At 47.1% G+C, this 18,628-nt stretch overlaps 1 protein-coding gene across 1 annotated transcript in view; it reads left to right on the forward strand.

The window, feature by feature from the left end:
* The window catches only part of PLEKHA8 (pleckstrin homology domain containing A8), a 30,142-nt gene extending 26,057 nt beyond the window's left edge, over positions 1–4,085 (forward strand). The window contains exon 16 of the mRNA XM_044678869.1: positions 3,888–4,085. Coding sequence (XP_044534804.1) covers positions 3,888–4,085 — 198 coding nt within the window. The remainder of the gene's footprint in view (positions 1–3,887) is intronic.
* Positions 4,086–18,628: the final 14,543 nt, after the last annotated feature.

Below are 18,628 nucleotides of genomic sequence, written 5' to 3' on the forward strand. Positions count from 1 at the left end.
ATGGTGTTCAGCCAGAGCCGAATTGCTGCCTGTTGACCCAGTGACCTTCCCCAGCCAGTGGCCCGCCCAGGTCTCATCTTCCTTCTGCCCAGCCTTTATCTAGCCCTTTCTCCCTCCCCAGGAGTTCAGCCCTTCCCTCTCCCGAGGGGTGCCCTCAGGCTGGGGCTCCGGGCTGCACCCCAAGGCTGTGCGCCCAGGAGTGGGATCCCAGAGTCTGTCCCCCCACCCCCTGCGCCTGCGCCCAGGTCTAAGGTTCTCCCTTCCACGCTGGAGAAGTGTAGAAGTGCCAGTGTAGACACTGCCCCGGCCAGGTAGGGCTGGTGGGGCGCCAGCGCGTGGCGGGCACTGGGACTCGGTTTAAGGAATGGGATGGCGCCCTGGTGCTTTTTTCCTGGGTTCGAAGGAGGGGAGGAAAAAAGCCTCGGAGAAGGGCTGATGGCCGCTTACCTGCCCTCGGAGGTGGATACCCCGCTGGAGGCGGACAGATTAAGTGACTTAACCCAGGTCACACCGTTTGGGTCTGAGGCCGGCTTTGAACTCGGCCCTCCAGGCCTCGAGCTGAAGGGAAACTCCCTTCACCAAAGCAAATGGTGGCCTCAGGCTGCTGGCGAGGCCAAGCACAGCACCGGCCCTTTGGAGCTGGAGCGGGATTGAACCATGAGGACGTCCATATGGCAACAGGGCTTGGTGTGGTGAGGACCCAAGAGGGCGGCCGAGGGAACTGGGGGACGTGGAGGGAGGGGCTTAGTGCGCGGGTCTTCCTGCTCCGGGCTCCTTACTGCCCCCTAGCGGTAGCTCGTCGGAAGGGGCGGGGCGCCCTGGCAGGCGCATGCGCCACAAACGTCACGCGCATCCTTCCTTCTGTCTGCTTCCTCGAGCCCTTGGAGTGTTTGAGGCTCCTGAATCTCCCCTCTGAAGTGCGGCATCGGCTGTGGCTGCCCGGCACGTTGGGACTCCGTCGCTCCCCAGACTTGGCCCCCGCCCTGTGAGGGGGACTTTGAGCCCTGACTGGATCTTGGGGCTCGTCGGGCCCGACCCCCTCGTTTTCTAGATGAGGAACCTGAGCCCGAGGGAGGCAGCAGGACCCAGGCCTAGCCGCATGAGTGGGGACGGGACCTCCGGGAGTCCGGACGCTCCGCCGGCATACTCTGGAGCCTCTGTTTGCTCATCCTCAAAATGGGCGAGATGGGCTCCGGAGAGATGAGCCCTTGCTCCTTCCTTCGTCCCTGGCAGCCCTGGTGATGGTGGGGGTCCAGAGAGGGAGGGAGGGAGGGAGGAGAGGGGGAGGAGAAAGCGCCGGGGCCTGAGCAGCTACCACAACCTCTCAGATGAGCCTGGGAGGAGGGAAGGATCCAGGCTGTCAGGCCAGGAGCTCCCTCTGCTGACCGGCAGCGCCCCTGCAGTACCTCAGAGAAGCCTGCGCCGTCCTTTTGGGTCTTGCTTCAGTCCTTCAGTAAGCAATTATCGAGCGCCGCAGGGTGGCTCTTGGTCTCAGCTATGGTCAGTTTTCATCTGGAGACTTGGGAGGCTTTTTGCAAGAGGCACTGCTTGCTCTTGGAGTCCAAAACTGCTGCTTTGATATTGCCCCCAGCCTCAGTCTCCTCCTCTGTAAGGTGGGGGACTTGGACCCGGGCAGGGGCTGAAGACCTCCAGCTTCAGATCTAAGGGCCTCCGTGGCCTGGTGTCCTTCCATGTGAACGGAAGGAAGGCGGTCACCTGCGAGGCTTCTGCAGGCCTCTCCAGCTCTAAAGCTGATCCTGGGATTTTCCTGTCCAAACAAGGCGCTCTCTGCCCGTTCCCTTGTTGCCCTTTGGCCCAGAGCACTCACCAGGAACACAAGACCTTGGAGCCTGGCTGCCTCAGGGGCTTCTCCTGGGTTTATCCTCCCACTTCCCCATCCCGTGGGATGCCAGGACAGCTGCCAAGACCCTTCCCGGTCACCATGCTCACAGAGAGCAATACCAGAAATCCCAGAAGAAGATGGCGCAGCCCACAGCCAGCTCCACGGTGACTCCAACTTGGCCATTCTCTCCTTATCCACAGAGTGGGTTGACTCAAGCATCTTAAGGAGCCTTCACGGAAGAGGGCATGGAGAAGTTGCAGGCAGAAGGATTTAGAGCCAGAAAGACCCAGATTCAAATCCTGCCTCTGACATGTAGTAGCTGTGTGACCCTGGACAAGTCACTTGACCTGTGTCTACCTCAGGTTCCTCATCTTTCACATGAAGGCTTTCGACTCCATAGCCTCGATGGGCCTCCAGCCCTGACTCTATAACCCTGTCAACGTTAACCAATTTCATGGACCAAAGAAACAGGATGATTATCAGCAACACAGAGCACAGTCACACTGCCTTGTGCTCTTAGGTTACTGGTTTAGTTCTAATTTGGGACTTTTTGGAAGTCCAAAAAACCTGAATTTGAATCCTGCCTTGACCCCTCTGGGTCTGTTTCCCATGTGTAAAATTAGGAGCTGCACTTGGAGACCTTGAATGCCCCTCTCAGCTTTAAATCTCTGGTTCTCTTGAGTAATGTAGCATTTGAACCCTACACACAGCCTTGAAGGCAACATGGCTGGATGGAAAGAGCCCTGGGTTCAGAATCAGGACCCAGGTTCCAATCCAGTCTTGGATACTAGCTGGGTGAAGCTGGAGGAGCATTCTAAGCTCTAGCTTTGGATTCCTTTGAATGGTCTAGACCAGGGGTCTTATGTGTCCTGGGGTCCTTGGGTAATCAGTCTGGTTAGACCAGTGGACTTAAGAATCATGTTTCTAAAAGCACAAAATAGAATACATGAGATTACATAGGAAACCAAGGACATGGAAATAAAGGTGGAATTTTTTTCCCATCATAGACTTCCCCCCCCCCTTTTATACCGTGCCCCCTTGGTTCCAAGGACCTCAGGCTCTAAATACCTGTGGTGTAGGGACTCATTATCATTCCCATTTTACAGATAAGGATTCTGAGGCCCAAAGCCATTCAATGAAAGAGAGACTTAAGAATTGTCTTACAGATGGGACTATGGAAAGAGCCCATATTCGGGGACAGCAGCAGAATAGAGTCCAAGCACTGACCCCAGGCGAGTCTCTGCTCTGGGCCTCAGTTTATTCCTGTGTAAAAGCAGAGGGTTGGACCTTGTGAAGGCAAATGTTCCTTCCAGCTCTAAATCTATGATCCTTCCCTCGGAGCTAACTAAATGCCTGATGGTCATTCCTGGGGGCAGGGGCCTTGGTGTTCTCTAACAGTCATTCTAAGACTTGAGCCAGTGTGATTTCAGAAGCTCAGAGCCGGGACTCCAACCTTCAGATGTCAAAAAGGGGTGAAATCAGAGGTTCTTAACCTGGCATCTGGAAACTTGTGGGAGGTGGGAGTTCCTCCATAGTTGAATAACAATATTTTAATATATTTGGCTTCCTTTGTAATCTGATGTATATAGTTATCTTCTGCATAAACATTATTCCTAGAAGGGGTCCCTAGGCTTCCTCCGGACTTTTCATGGGGCAGTGGCAGAGAGGAGGAGGTGGGGAGGATTGGGACACCAGAAAAAAGCAAAGAACCCTTGGTTTAAATGATTCCCGAGCAAATAGGATGAAGGGGCCTGGACAAGGGGCACTGGGCTTCTTGTCCTTGCCTTCTTTCCCTGCCTGAATTCTCAGATCCCTGATTTTCCCTTCCCAACAGAGAATGTGGTTGTCTGCATCTGGGAAAGGGGAAGAAGAGAGATGAGAAAATTGTCCTGTGGTGTGTGTGTGTGTGTGTGTGTGTGTGTGTGTGCACATGAGTGTGAGGGGGACTGTGTGTGCATGTCAGTTCTTGTGTTTGTGTCTTTGTGTGTGTGTGTGTGTACCCCTAAGAAGGCTCAGATGTTCATGCCTCCCCTTTACCTTCCAGCTAGCGCTAAGGGCAGCTCCATCCTATGAAGATTTCGTGGCAGCACTGACCATTAGGGAAGGTGACCATCACAAAGAGGCATTTAGCCTCGGGATGCAGAGGGACCTGAATCTTTACCTGCCTGCCATGGAGAAGCAGCTGGACATCCTGGACAACCTGTATGAAGCCCATGGTCTAGAGTCTGATGAAGTAGTCTGACCACCGTAGATGGTGCCTCCTCACAACTTCAGGGAATGAAGCTGGCTCTGATCTGGGTTTTACCAGGCTCATTTCCGTCAGCCTCCTCCTTTTTCCCCCTTCCCTGCTGGCTCTGTCCTCTGGCTCCACCCTGGATTGTGGGGGGCAGGCAGAGCCTCTCCTTTTGTATGTCAGTACTCCCAGGGCCCACATGTCATGTGTAAAGACCAAGGTGCTATGTCCCAGTTCTGAGGGCCCTTCGGGCGCTGGATTGTTAGGGAGCCCCAACGAGTGTTCTTAACTCAGACGAATCAGGTTGAGTGTGTGCGGGGAACCTCGTCCTCTGATTCTTCCTCTCAGAGGCCAAACTGGGCAAGAATTCTGTGACATTATCTTCTCTGTGGACATTCTTGAAAGAGATTTTCTACCTCTGGCCTACTGCCCAGAGGGTTCTCTGTGTGTCCAGTGGTCAAGAACCCTGGAGGACAGCCTCTTCCTTTCAAGATCACAAAGCCAACATGATCCATTGGAGGAGAGGTCAGAGAGTGACCCCAGTAATCACAACTCACCTTTATGTCGCACTCTCCCATGACAGAAGTCTTCACAAGCATTGGTTAATGTAGGCGCTCTGTCCATTTATTGCTGAAGAAACTGAGGCAGATGGAGCTTGAGGGTCTGGATAGTCAACCTCTGGCTTGCCAGACTTCCAGACCAGGGTGCCAACTAGAAGTTCCATGCTTCTTGAAGAACCAGAGAGCCTTCACTTCAAACCCTGTTGATCGAGTTGACATGGGAGTGCCTTTGATTGGACAGCCTGACCCCTTCCAAGAGCAGACCCTCCTGCTGCCTGTATCCTCTTCGAAGTGTCCTGCTCAATCACAGTCATCGGCCTTCAAGCCAAAAGAGCAAGTATGTCAGCCTCTGTCTTGTGCAAGGGTTTAAAGCAAAGCCCTGGATTCTTCTGATGGGCATCCATAATGGAGACCTAGGGAAGTAGGCCTTCTCTCAAAGGCTAATTACTGAGGACACGCTCCACCATTTGTGCTTTTCCCATCAGGTTTGCATGTGAGTGAGCATCTGAAAGGCAGCTTGGGGACAGTGACCTCACAGCTCCCAGAATGGCCCTCCCAGGGAAACAAGCCTCCCCCAAGACACAAACCTAGGGGCTTTTGTTTTCTCCCAAAGCTTCCTGAGAAAGGATATTATTATCCATCACCCTAGTGAGGGAGGCAGGGGGAGTTCGTGTCTTGCTTCTAAGCAAACAGACGTGCATTGAAGTTCAACAGAAGGATCTCAGGTCCTGTTCCCCTGTGCATTACAAGAGTTTCTGGTAAAACCACTAAGATGCTGAAAAGTACTTGCAGGCGTTTTAGGGATGACAGAGACAACAGGCATGGAAAACATTCACTGTTTGGTGTTGGAAACATCTCATTCACCAGCTGCAGACCCAAAGAACCATCTGTTTCACACCCTGTCCTTGTGGAGACCAAAAAGGGCCAAAGGCCTGGAGAGAGGAATGGAGACGAGAATTTGGGCTTCTCATTCAGGCTTTTCCCCCACGAGGGAAATCTTAGATCTCTGATTCTTCCTTCCTGAATGTGGAAACTTATTTGGTTCCATAGGGAAGACGGAGGAGACAAGGAAATGCTCTACAAGCTTCTAGTTTCAGCCCATTCTCAGGTCCATTCCTACTCTGCTGTAGTGAGGATGGCAGGGCAGACCCTGAAGGAGGTGTTTGGTCAGCTGTTGGATACTTGGTGCTAAGGCACGCCTGGCTCCATTTTTGGTCTAAGTGGAAGAGGCTAGATGTGAGCCCCGAAGACCTTGACTATAGTCATATCCCTTTCTAAGTCTCCTTTACATTCTTTACAAAATGGTGGAAATAGATGCACCCACCCATGGAAGGAGGTACCTGAGGTGTTGTGGGAGTAGGGGTGGGGCAGAATTTCAGAGTTCAGATGAATTTAGGCTCTGGCTCAGCCAACTTCTAGCTGTGTGACCCTGAGTGAGGCACTCATCCTCTAGATGTCTCAGTTTCCTCATATGTAAAAGGAGAAAGTTGAGCTAAGTTATCTCTGAAGTCCTTCCTAGCTCTGAACCTGGGATCTGTTTTCCTCCCTAGCACAAATGAGAGTTAGCTGAGGCCCAGCATGCCCTGAATGAAAATGATCTTTAGAAACACCCAAAGTTGGGTCCAGCTTCAGATCTGTCTTCTCTTTCATCTTTTTTTAAAAAACATCAAAGAATCTCTAACGTTTCATTGTTAAATTCTCAATTTTCATTGGGGAAGAATCGACTTTCTCTAGCTGTTTAAAGAGGCTATACCTTAGAGAGATAGTGAGAGAAGTCAGTACCAGAATATCATCTGGTCCTTTAGTTACCAGAGAGAAGCCAACTCTGCTGGTTCTCCTTCTCCCCACCCACCCCACAAGACTTCTCTGACCTCTGACCAAGTTTCAGTTTCCTAGATTACCTTTTACCAGTTTACATGACTAATAAGTATCATTAAATGTTGCACGATTCATTTTTCACAAACATTCTAGAGCTTATACGTTCAGGTTAGTGTAGTAATCATCTTGGCTTATATTTCCTTATTTTGAGAATGTCACATTAACAGAATGATGGCTAAAAACCATCATTACACCATCTTGACAATCGTGGGTCTTGGCTTTCCAAAGCCACTATTTTGGGGCAGCCATACCTTTGTTTTATCCAAACTACCAGTCCTCAAAATATTGCAAGAACTCTTCAAAATCTTTACCACTTGCATCCAATTGTTATGTCCTCAGTAGTCCCTGAAAGGTGGGCTTTATTATTAGAAATACCCAGAAGTCAGTCAACGCTACATCTGGTAATAAGTTAGATCCCTAGGTAATGCCATTGATAGTTACGTTCAAGAGGTGATAAGAAAATTAAAACTCACATGCCTTGCCAACTCTCTCCCAAGGGATTACCAAAAGTCAATGGAACTACTTGCACCCTTTCTTGGTCCATTGATTTAACTCTGAAGGTTGTACGTATAACAAAATTCTGTCAACAGTCACATTTCTATTAATGGGGCTCTTGGAAAGGTTAGCCTTTACTGGTGTGTGCTAACCCAAAGAATGTTTTGAACTAGCAGCATTCAATGCAAAGTCTTGAGTGATGTAGGGGAAAAATGACTCGCTTAGAACCAGGGGTAAAGGCCATGCTCCCTTTAAACCTTGTTGAGGTTTACCCATGCTAGTTGAAGTGAAAAACTACCTTGGTCAGAGCTTCCTGGTGCAGTGATGGGACCAATACAAAATGGCACAACGAGCTCTCTTCAGAAGGAGGGCAGGTTCTCACTGGATCACAAGCAGCAAAGAGAATCACCTGGAGCATTTTTGGAACCTTATGTTGATACCTTATTGTGATTCCTACCACTGGGGGCTCTCCTGGAGGAAAGAAAGCAGCTTGGATGAACATGGGCCCTCCCAAGCAACAGGCCACAATTGCATCATCATACACGTCAATTATGTAGCTTTCTGAAAGGTATCCCTTTAAATATTTTTAAAGCCACTTGGAGTAGTTGAGGTCCTTATTTTAAATTAATCAGAGTATAAACTGGGAAGAAACTTGGAGGTTATCTTATCCAACTCCCTCATTTTACAGAGCTCCACTGGTGTTTTTATTGCAGAGATTTTTGAATTGGTCACAATTGATCATTAACTGGGACCCTGGAGACCTGGAGTTCTCAATGGTATTTTATGCCATGGACCCCTTTGGCAGTCTTGTTAAAGCCTAGAGACTGTCTTCTCAGAGTCATTTTTAACTATATCAAATAAAATAGAGGATTACCAAGAAAGCCAATTATATAGAATAGTTATCTAGAGATTCAAAAACAAGTTCCTGGCCCCAGGTTAAGAACCTTTGCTGTGGATGGGCAGTGATAAGCCCTCTGCTTGCAACCAGCCCATCCTTGTGCTTTTAAAGCCCACGCTGGGCACTCATTGTAGAGAAGTGAGCTCAGTTTCTGGATGTCCTTCTCTAATCGGCCAATTGCTTACTCAGGGCTTTTAACCTATTGGCAGTCTTAAGTGCGTATCGCCCCTAACCTAGCCAGTTTATGGCATCTTAAGATTTATTCCGGTCTATTAAGGCCCTTTCCTAATCCACAAGCGGTCCCTTCTGGGGGTGCCGATTCCTATCATTCTCTCTGATATCCATCCTCCAGGACCTGCGTCTGATGTCCATTTGCATGCTTTAATGGTAACAGTTCTTCATTGAGCTATTAAGACACTCCAGAGCATGTTTAAATGAGCGTTTTACAGACTAACCTGCTGCATCTTGAAGCATGATGCATCGATTCCTTTCTCCATGCTCTTCTCATCAGCCCTTGCTTGAAAAAGAAGCCAGGTACCCCTCCGAAGGGGAGAAGTCGAGTTCCAAACCTTTCCTTTACAGGATGGGAAGAAGTCTGAGCTTAGGACTATGTGGAAATGCCTGGTGGGGACCGAGTCCAAGGCTCTCCCACTATTCGAAGCACATTTCACGCTTCTACAAACTTTGTTCTAGTTTTCTTATCAGAAACAAACTCTACCGCGCACAGTCTCCCCGCAGTCCTCTGTGTGTACACGTGTGGTCTCGTGTCTCCCGGGGGGTGATAAGGCAGAAGATGGTGCCAAAAGTGGCACCTCCTTGGCTCCTAGAAAGCCGTTGTGCCAATTTCCAGGCCAGTTTGATGCATGTTTCTTGTCGCCCATGTGGGACCATCAGTTGAGTGTCCTCAAACAGCCCATCTACCTCATTTTGGAATTGGCTGTGGACAATCTGTGTCGGGACGGGAATGGGCGGCCAAAGTACGTTTAAATGAGTTGTGTATATAAAAGGGGAGGGTCTTGGTAGAACATATGCCAAAGGCTAAAATGTACATAGAGATATTTCCCTGCATTGGTTTTTTTAATTAAATGTTCGATTTCACGTCTCCTATTTCTCTCTTCTGCGGTTTCATCGTTGAACTTTTTAGCATCCCGGGATGTCTCCCATTTGGAGGCAGCCCTGTCTGTCCAAGCATTGAATAGACAGAAGGAGGAGGGATTTTTACATTCTGTCCCAGAAAGTTGTCTGTTGATTTCTCTCCATTGTTCTCTTGTTTACTGGACTTTTGCCCAGAACGTAAAGTTGGGGAGTACTCAGAGTTAGACCAAATACAAGCCGATTATTTTGTTGTTGTTGTGGCTCTCATCCTGTATATCAGCTGAGACAAGATGGGGTGGGGGTGGGGATGGGGGTAGGGGTTTACTTCTTTTGCAAGAATGTTTTAAAACATCTGTCAGATTTTATATTGTTTAGTTACAATAAACTTATTTTTAAAGTATTTTCTTTAAATGTCTCTCTTCAATTATGTATTCTCTATGAAAACCTGCTCACTAGCTCAGACCTCATAGCCTCTTTTGGACTCAGTTTCCCCAGCTGTGAAATGGGTGGGCTAAGCTAGATGAACTCTAAAACTCCTTTTAGCACCTCCATTCTATGTCTCCTAAAACTATATAAGAAGAGGCCAGCTCAGATTTTGCCAAGGGGTGGTTAGGAGTCGAGGACTTAACCCGGTGCTTTCATCTGAACATTACTACTCCTTCAGGCACTACCTAAGGTGCTAGATGGTTACCTGGGAGATAGGAAAGAGGGGTCAGAGTAAATGTAGTACAGAGTCATTTTACAAGTGAGTCAGAGCCTTGGGAAGAATAATTTTGGAATTGGAGAAAGTCAACATCCTTCCCATTGGACCTACACCATCGGGATAATTCATAACATTAGATAATATCATGTTATAATTCATGACATTAGAGAGTGAGGTCCATGTTTTTGCTTCTCCATATCATGACTTGTCCTTTATTGTTCCTCCAGAACTAGGGCTTTTCTCTCCTAGAGTGTGGCAAAACCTGGGAACTCTCCTTTTTCTCTCTAGAAAGACTTGGGAAGTTGCAGTCCCTTCTGATGCTACCAAGATGCTCTGTGATGTTTTGATCTATATCCTCATCTCTCTGGAGACCTAGGAAGGCTCCGCTTTGTCAGGCCACAGCTGCCCTCTTTCCTGAATACCTTCCACAGTGCTTTACCTGAGTCTAAAAAAGTTTCTGTGATGGACGCTACTTGGGCACCAATAATCTTTTGAGAGGGTTCAGACTTTCCATAGGTAGGCGGATCTTGGGCTTGCCTTCATCCCCAACACCTGCAAATTTCTAGAGATTCTAGGTTCTAGAAGTCTAGAAAACAATCTAGTTTCTTGTCTGCCCCATTACTTGCAAGGGGCTGCCCTAGATCCACCTTCTCCTGAAGGTAAAAAAAGAAAAAGATAAAGCACTCTAGAAAGATAAAAACTACGTTCACTGGAGGGAAATGAATGAAGATCGGGTTTGGGTTCTAAGGAAAATGTAGGCTAAAGACAAGGATGAGGACAGGATGAAGGGCAATAGCTTTTGATTTTCTCCCTAGTTTTTGTTCTGGTCCCTACTAGCATTTCTGTGCTAATCCAAGAGGATCTGGAAAGACGGGCTCACCTAAACAGCCCAGCCTCATTTAACTCCTGTAAGATGGCTGATTTGGGGGGGGGGGGGTGAAGGGGAGGTGTTTTTAGCTGAATGCCAGAAACAACCACACATGAGAACACAATTGGGAAAAATGATCATGGCACAAGGACCACAAGTTCATTATGACAAGCCATGATGGGGGGGTGGGGGGGAATGACAGCATTTCTCTGTCAACCAAAAGGATTATGAATACAATTTTCCACCTGTACTGGAGGAAAGGGGGGTGGGGGGGCAGGAATGGGAGGTGGTTTGCATTCGGCTCACCTTGGAGGCTGGGCAGAGGCTTGTTCATCTGGCTTGGTCTCAGGGGAGCAGAGGAAGGCAGTTTTGTTTTTCTCTGTGGCTAGCGTAGCAAGGGAATAGAGAAGGCTGAAAACAAATGGGTGGAGAGGGATGGCCACAACTGCTTGTTTTAGAGTGAAATGGGATGTCGGGAATAGAAAAACACGGTGTTGCCTCCCTTTGCCTCCAAAAAGGCTCAGGAGTTCCTAACTCTGAGGGAGTTACCCGGCTTTGAATCAGCCCCAGACACAGACAAGTCATTCACTGAAAATGGATCATCTTCACTAGGGGCATTCTGCGAACTTGTTAGCTGTGGTCTGACTAGGTGTACTGGCTTAGAGCCCTGGATAACAATAATAAAGACCATCACATAGAGAGCGCTTTAAGATTTGAAAGTGCTTCATAATTAACTCATTTTATCCTCCCTGAAGATGCTGTTATTATCCTCATTTTGCACTAAAGGAAACAAGCGAACAGAGGTTAAGTGATGTGCTTTGGGTCAGTGTCTGAGGCAGGATTTGAACTCGGGTCTTCCAGACTCTAGATTTATCCCTCTGTTTGATGAACCCCCACTAACTAGCACTCATTAAAAGAACTGTAGCTTTCCCTTTCTAGTCACCACAACTCCAGCAGATGGCAGTGGAGAGAAGTAGTGAAGTCCAGAGACCTGTTAGCCAGCAGATCCTAGGCTATGCTGCAAGGGGAGTGGTTCCTGCTCCTTGGCCAAAGGGACTCCTCGTCCAGGTTGACTGGCCCCAATTCCTTCAGCCGGATCTCCAGTCCTCTCACCACCTTGATCTCCCTCTGGGAGATGCACAAATGTGTCCATCAGACCATAGAATATAAAACAACAAAATACTTTTTAAGGTTGAATTTCAGAGCTCTCCCTCTTCGATGCCCCTGCTTTCCTCAGGAAGAAACTCAAGCCCACTAACTAGATTGACACAGTGGCTGAATGTTCAGGACCTTCAGGATTGGGGGTGTCTGATTTCTTTTCCTGGTAAAATTCTGGCCTATATTATTAATCATCTCCAAAAGGAAACCATGGTCTCCTTGTGGACAAGACAGAGAGAAACTGGATGGTGCTTTAGTTCCAGACATTTCCCCCAAGGTTATTTTCAATGGGTTCACAACTTGGAAGTTTTGTGGTTTCACCTGCTGGAAGAGGGGATTTCAGAGGAGATGTTCCCTCTGTTTTCCACTGATCTTCAGGAACCTGTTGCTACCCATATCTGTTGGGTGGTGGTCCTTTGAGGATGTTCCAAACAGTGGACAAGAGAGCATTTAGCAGCTAAACCACACAAAACAGAGTCAGAATTTTGCCCAAAGTAGAAACATTCATTCATTTATTTGTTTGTTTATTTGTTTTTTATGAACCCTTACCTTCTATCTTGGAGTCAATACTGTGTATTGGCTCCAAGACAGAAGAGTGATAAGGGCTAGCTAGGCAGTGGGGGTCAAGTGACTTGCCCAGGGTCACACAGCTGGGAAGTGTCTGAGGACAGATTTGAACCTGGGACCTCCCATCTCTAGGCCTGGCTCTCAATCCACTGGGTCACCCAACTGCCCCTGAGAAACATATTTAAAGGGAACTAGGATGTACATGGATCATCAGGAGAAAAATTTAGCTCAATAAGGAAAAGACAACAAATGTAATTTAAGGTTAGAGGTCAAATACAGGACTGCTCAGCTCAGCACTAACATGGAAATCTATCGTCCACCACAAAAATAGAATCCTTATTAATCATCCTAAAAATGGATGGTACACAATTATTCCTGAAAAGAGGATGATAATGGAGTGTCTCTCCAAAGGAAAAGGGTTTTCCTTCACAAAAGATCATGTGCACTGCCCAGCCACTAAAGAAAGAGAAAAAGTGAGAAAGTAGAGTGTGGTTCACCCTCTGCCTGCTCCCCCCCACAAAGGAAGTTCTACCCACCTCTGCCCAATAGAGATGAGCAGCTCCAGAGGACCTCAATGCACCAGCTTTCAGAAGAGGAGAAAGAATGAACTCTCCCTTGGAGAAGCCATAGTATGTGATTTAGGGAGAGATGGGTCCAAGAAGAAATAAAAGAAAGAACCAGCTGAAATGTCAAAGGGCAGAGGCCAGAAAAAGAGAAAAAAGAGGCCTGGAGCCTGGGAGGTAGAAAGGAAACGAGCAATCAGTCAGGCTTGTAAAAAGCAATTGACGGTGACTCATCTCTCATTTATATCTTGTGTCTCTTTTTCTCAGTGGATCCCTCACTTCCTTACTGTCTCTTTCATGGCTCTTCCTACTAGAAAAGTCACAGAGTGTCATAGAGGGAAGAAATACCAAACGTGAGGTCTAAGTTCAAATCCTTCCTGCCTAAGTGTCCTTGGACAGGTCTTTACCTTCCAGCTTTAGATGTGTGATCCTGTGTGTCATTCCAAATCTCTCCACCTTTTTAGGACTCAGTTTCTTCATCAGTAAAAAGAGGACATTAGGCTAGACAGCCTCTGAGTTCCCTTCCAGCTCTAGGACCCTGATCAAGAAAATATGAAAACCCTGGGAATATGTCAGCAAACAGAGGAACACATTTCAGCCAAAGGTGCCATAGTGAAGTTTTGGAGTGGAAGGAATTAAAGCCTAGAAAAGCTTTTTTTTTTTTCCAATGATGGTTCCTCAAAAGAGTACACCAGGGCTAGTTCTACTTATCCTACTTCAAATTCTTCTGCCTTCCTTGTTTCAGCATTCAGCAAAGCAAAGAGGAGAGTCTGCCATAATTATATCTGACAGCCTTCACAACATCTTTGGTGTTAACTTCCTCCTCAGCATGTGGATAGGATATTCTGGCATTTTAGACCACCCAAGGCCATCCTAGTAGAACCAAGAACTGGTAGATACTGACAAGCTAGAGAACCTTTAGGTAGGAGATAGGAGTTCAGTGAAAAGCCATGTGTCCATGCTGGGGGTGGGGAGGCAAAAGGGGGATTATCAGCAGTCCAGTTCCCTTGGGAGTGGGACAATTGAGCGAAAACAGAGTGAGAAGAGCCAGAGACTCAGTAGGTTTGCAGTGGCTGATCTGAAGTGCCATCTCCTGATTTTACTTTTTATATCATTTTTCTCAAGATTACATCAATGTTGGCATGAATTCCATTCCCACCATACATCTTATCTTTGGAGACAATGTGTTAGGTGTGTTTGACATATCTCTTGGGCCACACTAGTGAGAAAGTACAGGCCTTTTCATAGTAGACAATTTCTTCATGTTTCATTCATTGTTCTTTTATGTTAAATTACTGTACCAAATCAGATCTGGGAGGGGGGAAACTTGGAGATTGTTCTGGCCTGTTCTTGCAGGCACCTGTGTATGGGAATCTGAGTTAGAGATTTAAAATCTTTAACATTAACTCACTATATGCTGGTTTGTTGTGAAGTGACTTCTTGGGGAATTTCTGTATTACTGTATGTAAGGGTGGGAATTTCCTAGGAGTTATAGGGGACCTGGGGGGGAGGGGGCTCTGCTATTAGCCTGTATTGTTTTTCTGTATCTCTCTAGGGTTGTGTAAGGATATTGATTACAATAATTTCAGGAAAAGGGAATGTTAGTGAGAAAAGAGTCTCATAGGGGAAACTGAGTGGAAAATCTATCCTTCTGACACTTGCTGTGCTGGTGTCATAACTGGTGACAAGCCATGCTAAACATCACGGGCTTTGATGGCTTCCAGCATGTCTATCCTCTGAAGACCAGCCCAGCTAATGCACAAGTGGAACATGAGAATAAGAAGGTGGATGGGGGTGACTTTCTTGGTCATGCTAAGTAACTCTTGAAGAATTTTGTGGCTACCACAATCCTCTGCTGAGTCTGTCTGCAGAATGTCTGCCATCTGTATCTAAGCCAGCGAAATGATGGGTCATTGTATTGAGCTCCAGGACCTGGGGAATAAGAGAACAAAAGACTTGTCTGCTTTCAAAGCCTCATGGACCTAATTCGCCTTGTTTTCTCTGACAGATGCATTAAGTGATCAGCAGAACCCAACAGTATCCGTGCCAGGAAGCTGACACCCATTGAGTCTGCTGAGTAACTGGATTTTATTGCTGTGCCTCCTACTAACAATTCCACATTCTAGATATCGCATTGAAAATTGGCCTCTCTGCCTAGTCAGACATGTCAAAGGCAGCACACCAGCCATGAAGAGAAGAGTAAAATTTAATTAGAGTCTTTCCCCAGGGACAGAGCTCTGAGATGATCTGAAACAGCTTGGGGAATGGTAAGCTGGGTTGTCAGAATCACATTGTCCTTTCTCTTCTGGCTGGGCCACAGCAACAACAAGCTGCCTTTCATTTGATCTTGTAAGGAGAAGATTAAATTTGGGACAGGCTGTCCATCTGCCCTCCAGCGTCCATGCCCTAGTTGGCACGAAAAACTGGAATGGTGAGTGAAGAACTGGACAGAAGGAAATTAACCTGGTAGTGGACAGAGAAAGGCAGTGTTGATGAATGTACATATCCTGTTTCTGGGTCAATTGACGTGGTTCTCAGATCCTCCCTTGACTCACTGTGGGACCATTGCTTCTGTCTGTCCATCTATTAAATAGGGAAAATGATATTTGTTATCCACCTCCCTTGAAGGGCTGTCATGAAGATGGAGTCAATGTCTGTAAGCTGTGGATTACATATGTGACTTAGGAAATTGTTTTTGATAGAATTGATAGTTACTTTGCCTTTCAATGGCACCAAAGGCCCTAATTCCAGATTATTTTACTCACGAGAATCAATCATCTGGAAAAATAGAAAAGCACGTAGTTGCCACATGTTACCAGTGAGGAAGGCAGCCATGTAAAAGGATGCCAGAGATGTTTAGGTCAAGAATTAAGAGTGAGGAAGAATTGATGGGAAGAGAGCCCACATGATCCCTTGATATCCCTGCATACAGAAATGCCCCAGAACGTTGGGTAGACTCCTATCAACAACCTAGGGGAAGACATGGAAAAGAGTCCCACACAATCCCCTTCTTTTATGATGCAGCTTAAGCATTGCCTTCTACAAGAAGCCTAGTGCCTAAACTAGCCTTGAAATTATTTTCCATTTATTTTTTATCTGCTTCTAAGGGGCACCCCAAAAGAATGTAACCTCCCTGAGAATAAGGACTTGTCCAGTTTTTTGTCTTTGAATCCTCATTAGACAATAAACGGTCATTCAGACCGTTTGACGAGCATGTAGAAAGGCACTGCAATTTCCATTGTTGGGGCAAGTATTGATATCGAGGCCATACATCCATTGAAATATTGAAATAGCCAATCCTCAGAACTTCCTTAGAAAGTAGGTAGCCATTGTTTCCCAAAGAATTATCTAGGCCACATTTTTATTAAAAATGAAGTGCAGGGGGGCAGCTAGGTAGTTCAGTGGATTGAGAGTCAGGCCTAGAGATGGGAGGTCCTAGGTTCAAATCCGGCCTCAGACACTTCCCAGCTGTGTGACCCTGGGCAAGTCACTTGACCTCCATTGCCCACCCTTACCACTCTTCCACCCCCAAGGAGCCAATACACAGAAGTTAAGGGTTTTAAAAAAAATGAAGCAGAAGGGCAGCTAGGTGGTTCAAGATGGACAGAGCCAAGTCTAGAGACAGGAGGTCCTGGGTTCAAATCTGGATTCATATACTTCCTAGTTGTATGACCCTGGGCAAGTCACTTAAACCCCATGGCCTAGTTCTGATACCTCATCCACCTTGGAACCAATAGACAGTATTGATTCTAAGATGGAAGGTAAGGGTAGACAACAACTCTTAAGTGCTGGTCAGATAATAACTTCCATCTGTATGGCTCTTTAAGGTTTTGTGATGGGGTGATCTGGCCTGTGGTAGAGGAAATCCTTGAAGCTAGAATTCCCATCCTCTCATTTCAGTTCAAGCCTCTATGTAGATCCTTGGAGGAGGGGAGGACTGGTTTCCAGCTACCCATGAATGACTTGAGAGGCTGCGCCATGACCCAAAGCCTTTTCACCTAATGTGAAACAGGAAGGACTAGTGTGGCCCAGGAGTTACTGAGCCAGAGGTGAGTGTCGTCCACCCATCACGAGTCTCTTTGCTCTGCAGCTGTGAGGAGGTAGGACTGTCCTAAGCTGCTCTGTGGAGGGAAGGGTACCTCTCCTACGTCGACCCTGAACGACTCGGCCCCCTCTTTCTCTGGTATTTGTCCTGATCTGAGGTAAATGAGCTTTCCCAACTGCATGTGTCCAAGCAGTGACCTTGTAAGTTGTCCCAGGGACTACTGGGGTCAGGAGAAGATTTCAGGGTAACCGATAACATGAATCAGAAGGCAGCTGAGCTGTGATCTTGAGCCTGAGGTACACAGGCAGCATCTTGGGAGCCTTTCACAGCTTGGAGAGGTTGCCATGAGCGGCCCAGCCTGACTGTAATTAAGCTAGGAGCCAGCAGAGCAGCCTGGTGACCTCCTTGACAGAGTCCAGCCATGAACTGACCTTCCAGCAGAAGCACCTTGCCTTACAAACCGCCAGCCCAGCTTAATTGTCCATCCAGGGAAGACAGCCATACTTTGTGAAGATCCAGCTGGACATTGCAGTAAGCCATCCATCACCTCCGGCTAATTGGATGAAAATTCCACAGAATGAGAAAAGAACTCCCAGAGCCAGGAGTAAATTAGAGCTCCTTCTCTCCAGGTCCTCTGTGTGTATTTAGAAGGGATGTTTTGCATTGATTATTCTTAGTAGATCAGCCTTCTTAGTAAATACCTTTTCCAAAAGTTATCAGAGTCATCTAGTTGATTGTTGTTGGGGACAATAGCAGTAGGGGCTCATGAGAGCCCCAGCCCTTCGGAGCTACCCCAAGAACCATGACAGAAATAGCATTTGTCCTCTGCCTGTCCATGGAAGTAGCAAAGTGGACCTAGAAGAGGTGCTACCATTTCCAAAACATTTTCCTCACAACAACTTTATGATGTAAGTACTACAAGTATTACTATGCCCATTTTTCAGATGAAGACACTGAGGCTCAGAGAGTTTAAGTGAGTCCCTACATAGCTAGATAAGTCTGAATCAAGATTCAAACCCATGTCTCTGGACTTTAAGCTTAATGCTCATTCTGTTATTCCTCATTGACTCTCTCGGCTCTTGGACATTTTTCATTTGTCCTCATTATGTGTGCACAGTGATCCAAATTGGTTTACCATTTAATGAAAGGCTCAGTTTAGCTAAGCATCTAATGGGACTGCCAGACAAGTGATTTCCGATGGCCTGGATGGCAATTCTGCTCTCTGTCAGATACAAGCACTGGGGCTGTCGACAGCCAGTAGGATCAGGAGGAACTCCCGGGAGGGTTTGTTCCTGGCCAAATTGCTATTATGACAGGATGAGGCACAGATTCTGTGGTCCTTAGAGAATACGGGCTGAGTGAAGTCTCACTCACCATCCAGCATCCTTTGAGGTCTTGCCTCCCTGCCCCTAGGAGACTCTGGGTGGAAGGACTTCTCCCAGGAATCTGCCCTCCTCCCAGCACTTCTATACCCATTTCTCAGCTGGTCTGATCAGTTCATTTCTAGGCTCTCCATTCTGTTCAGCCTCCTGAGATTTACTTTCTGGCTTACTCTTTCCCCAAATCCAACCTGCTTCCCAAGCGCCAATTGGGCAATTTGTGGATCATCTGGAGCGACGGATACAAGACAAAACAGAGATCCTTAGATATAGGGAAGAAGGAGAAGGGAACACGCTCCTCCTTTGCGCCAGGGATTGTGCTAAACACTTTACAAATACCTCA

The sequence above is a fragment of the Gracilinanus agilis genome, chromosome 5 (assembly GCF_016433145.1).
Source record: "Gracilinanus agilis isolate LMUSP501 chromosome 5, AgileGrace, whole genome shotgun sequence".
NCBI classification, from domain to species: domain Eukaryota; kingdom Metazoa; phylum Chordata; class Mammalia; order Didelphimorphia; family Didelphidae; genus Gracilinanus; species Gracilinanus agilis.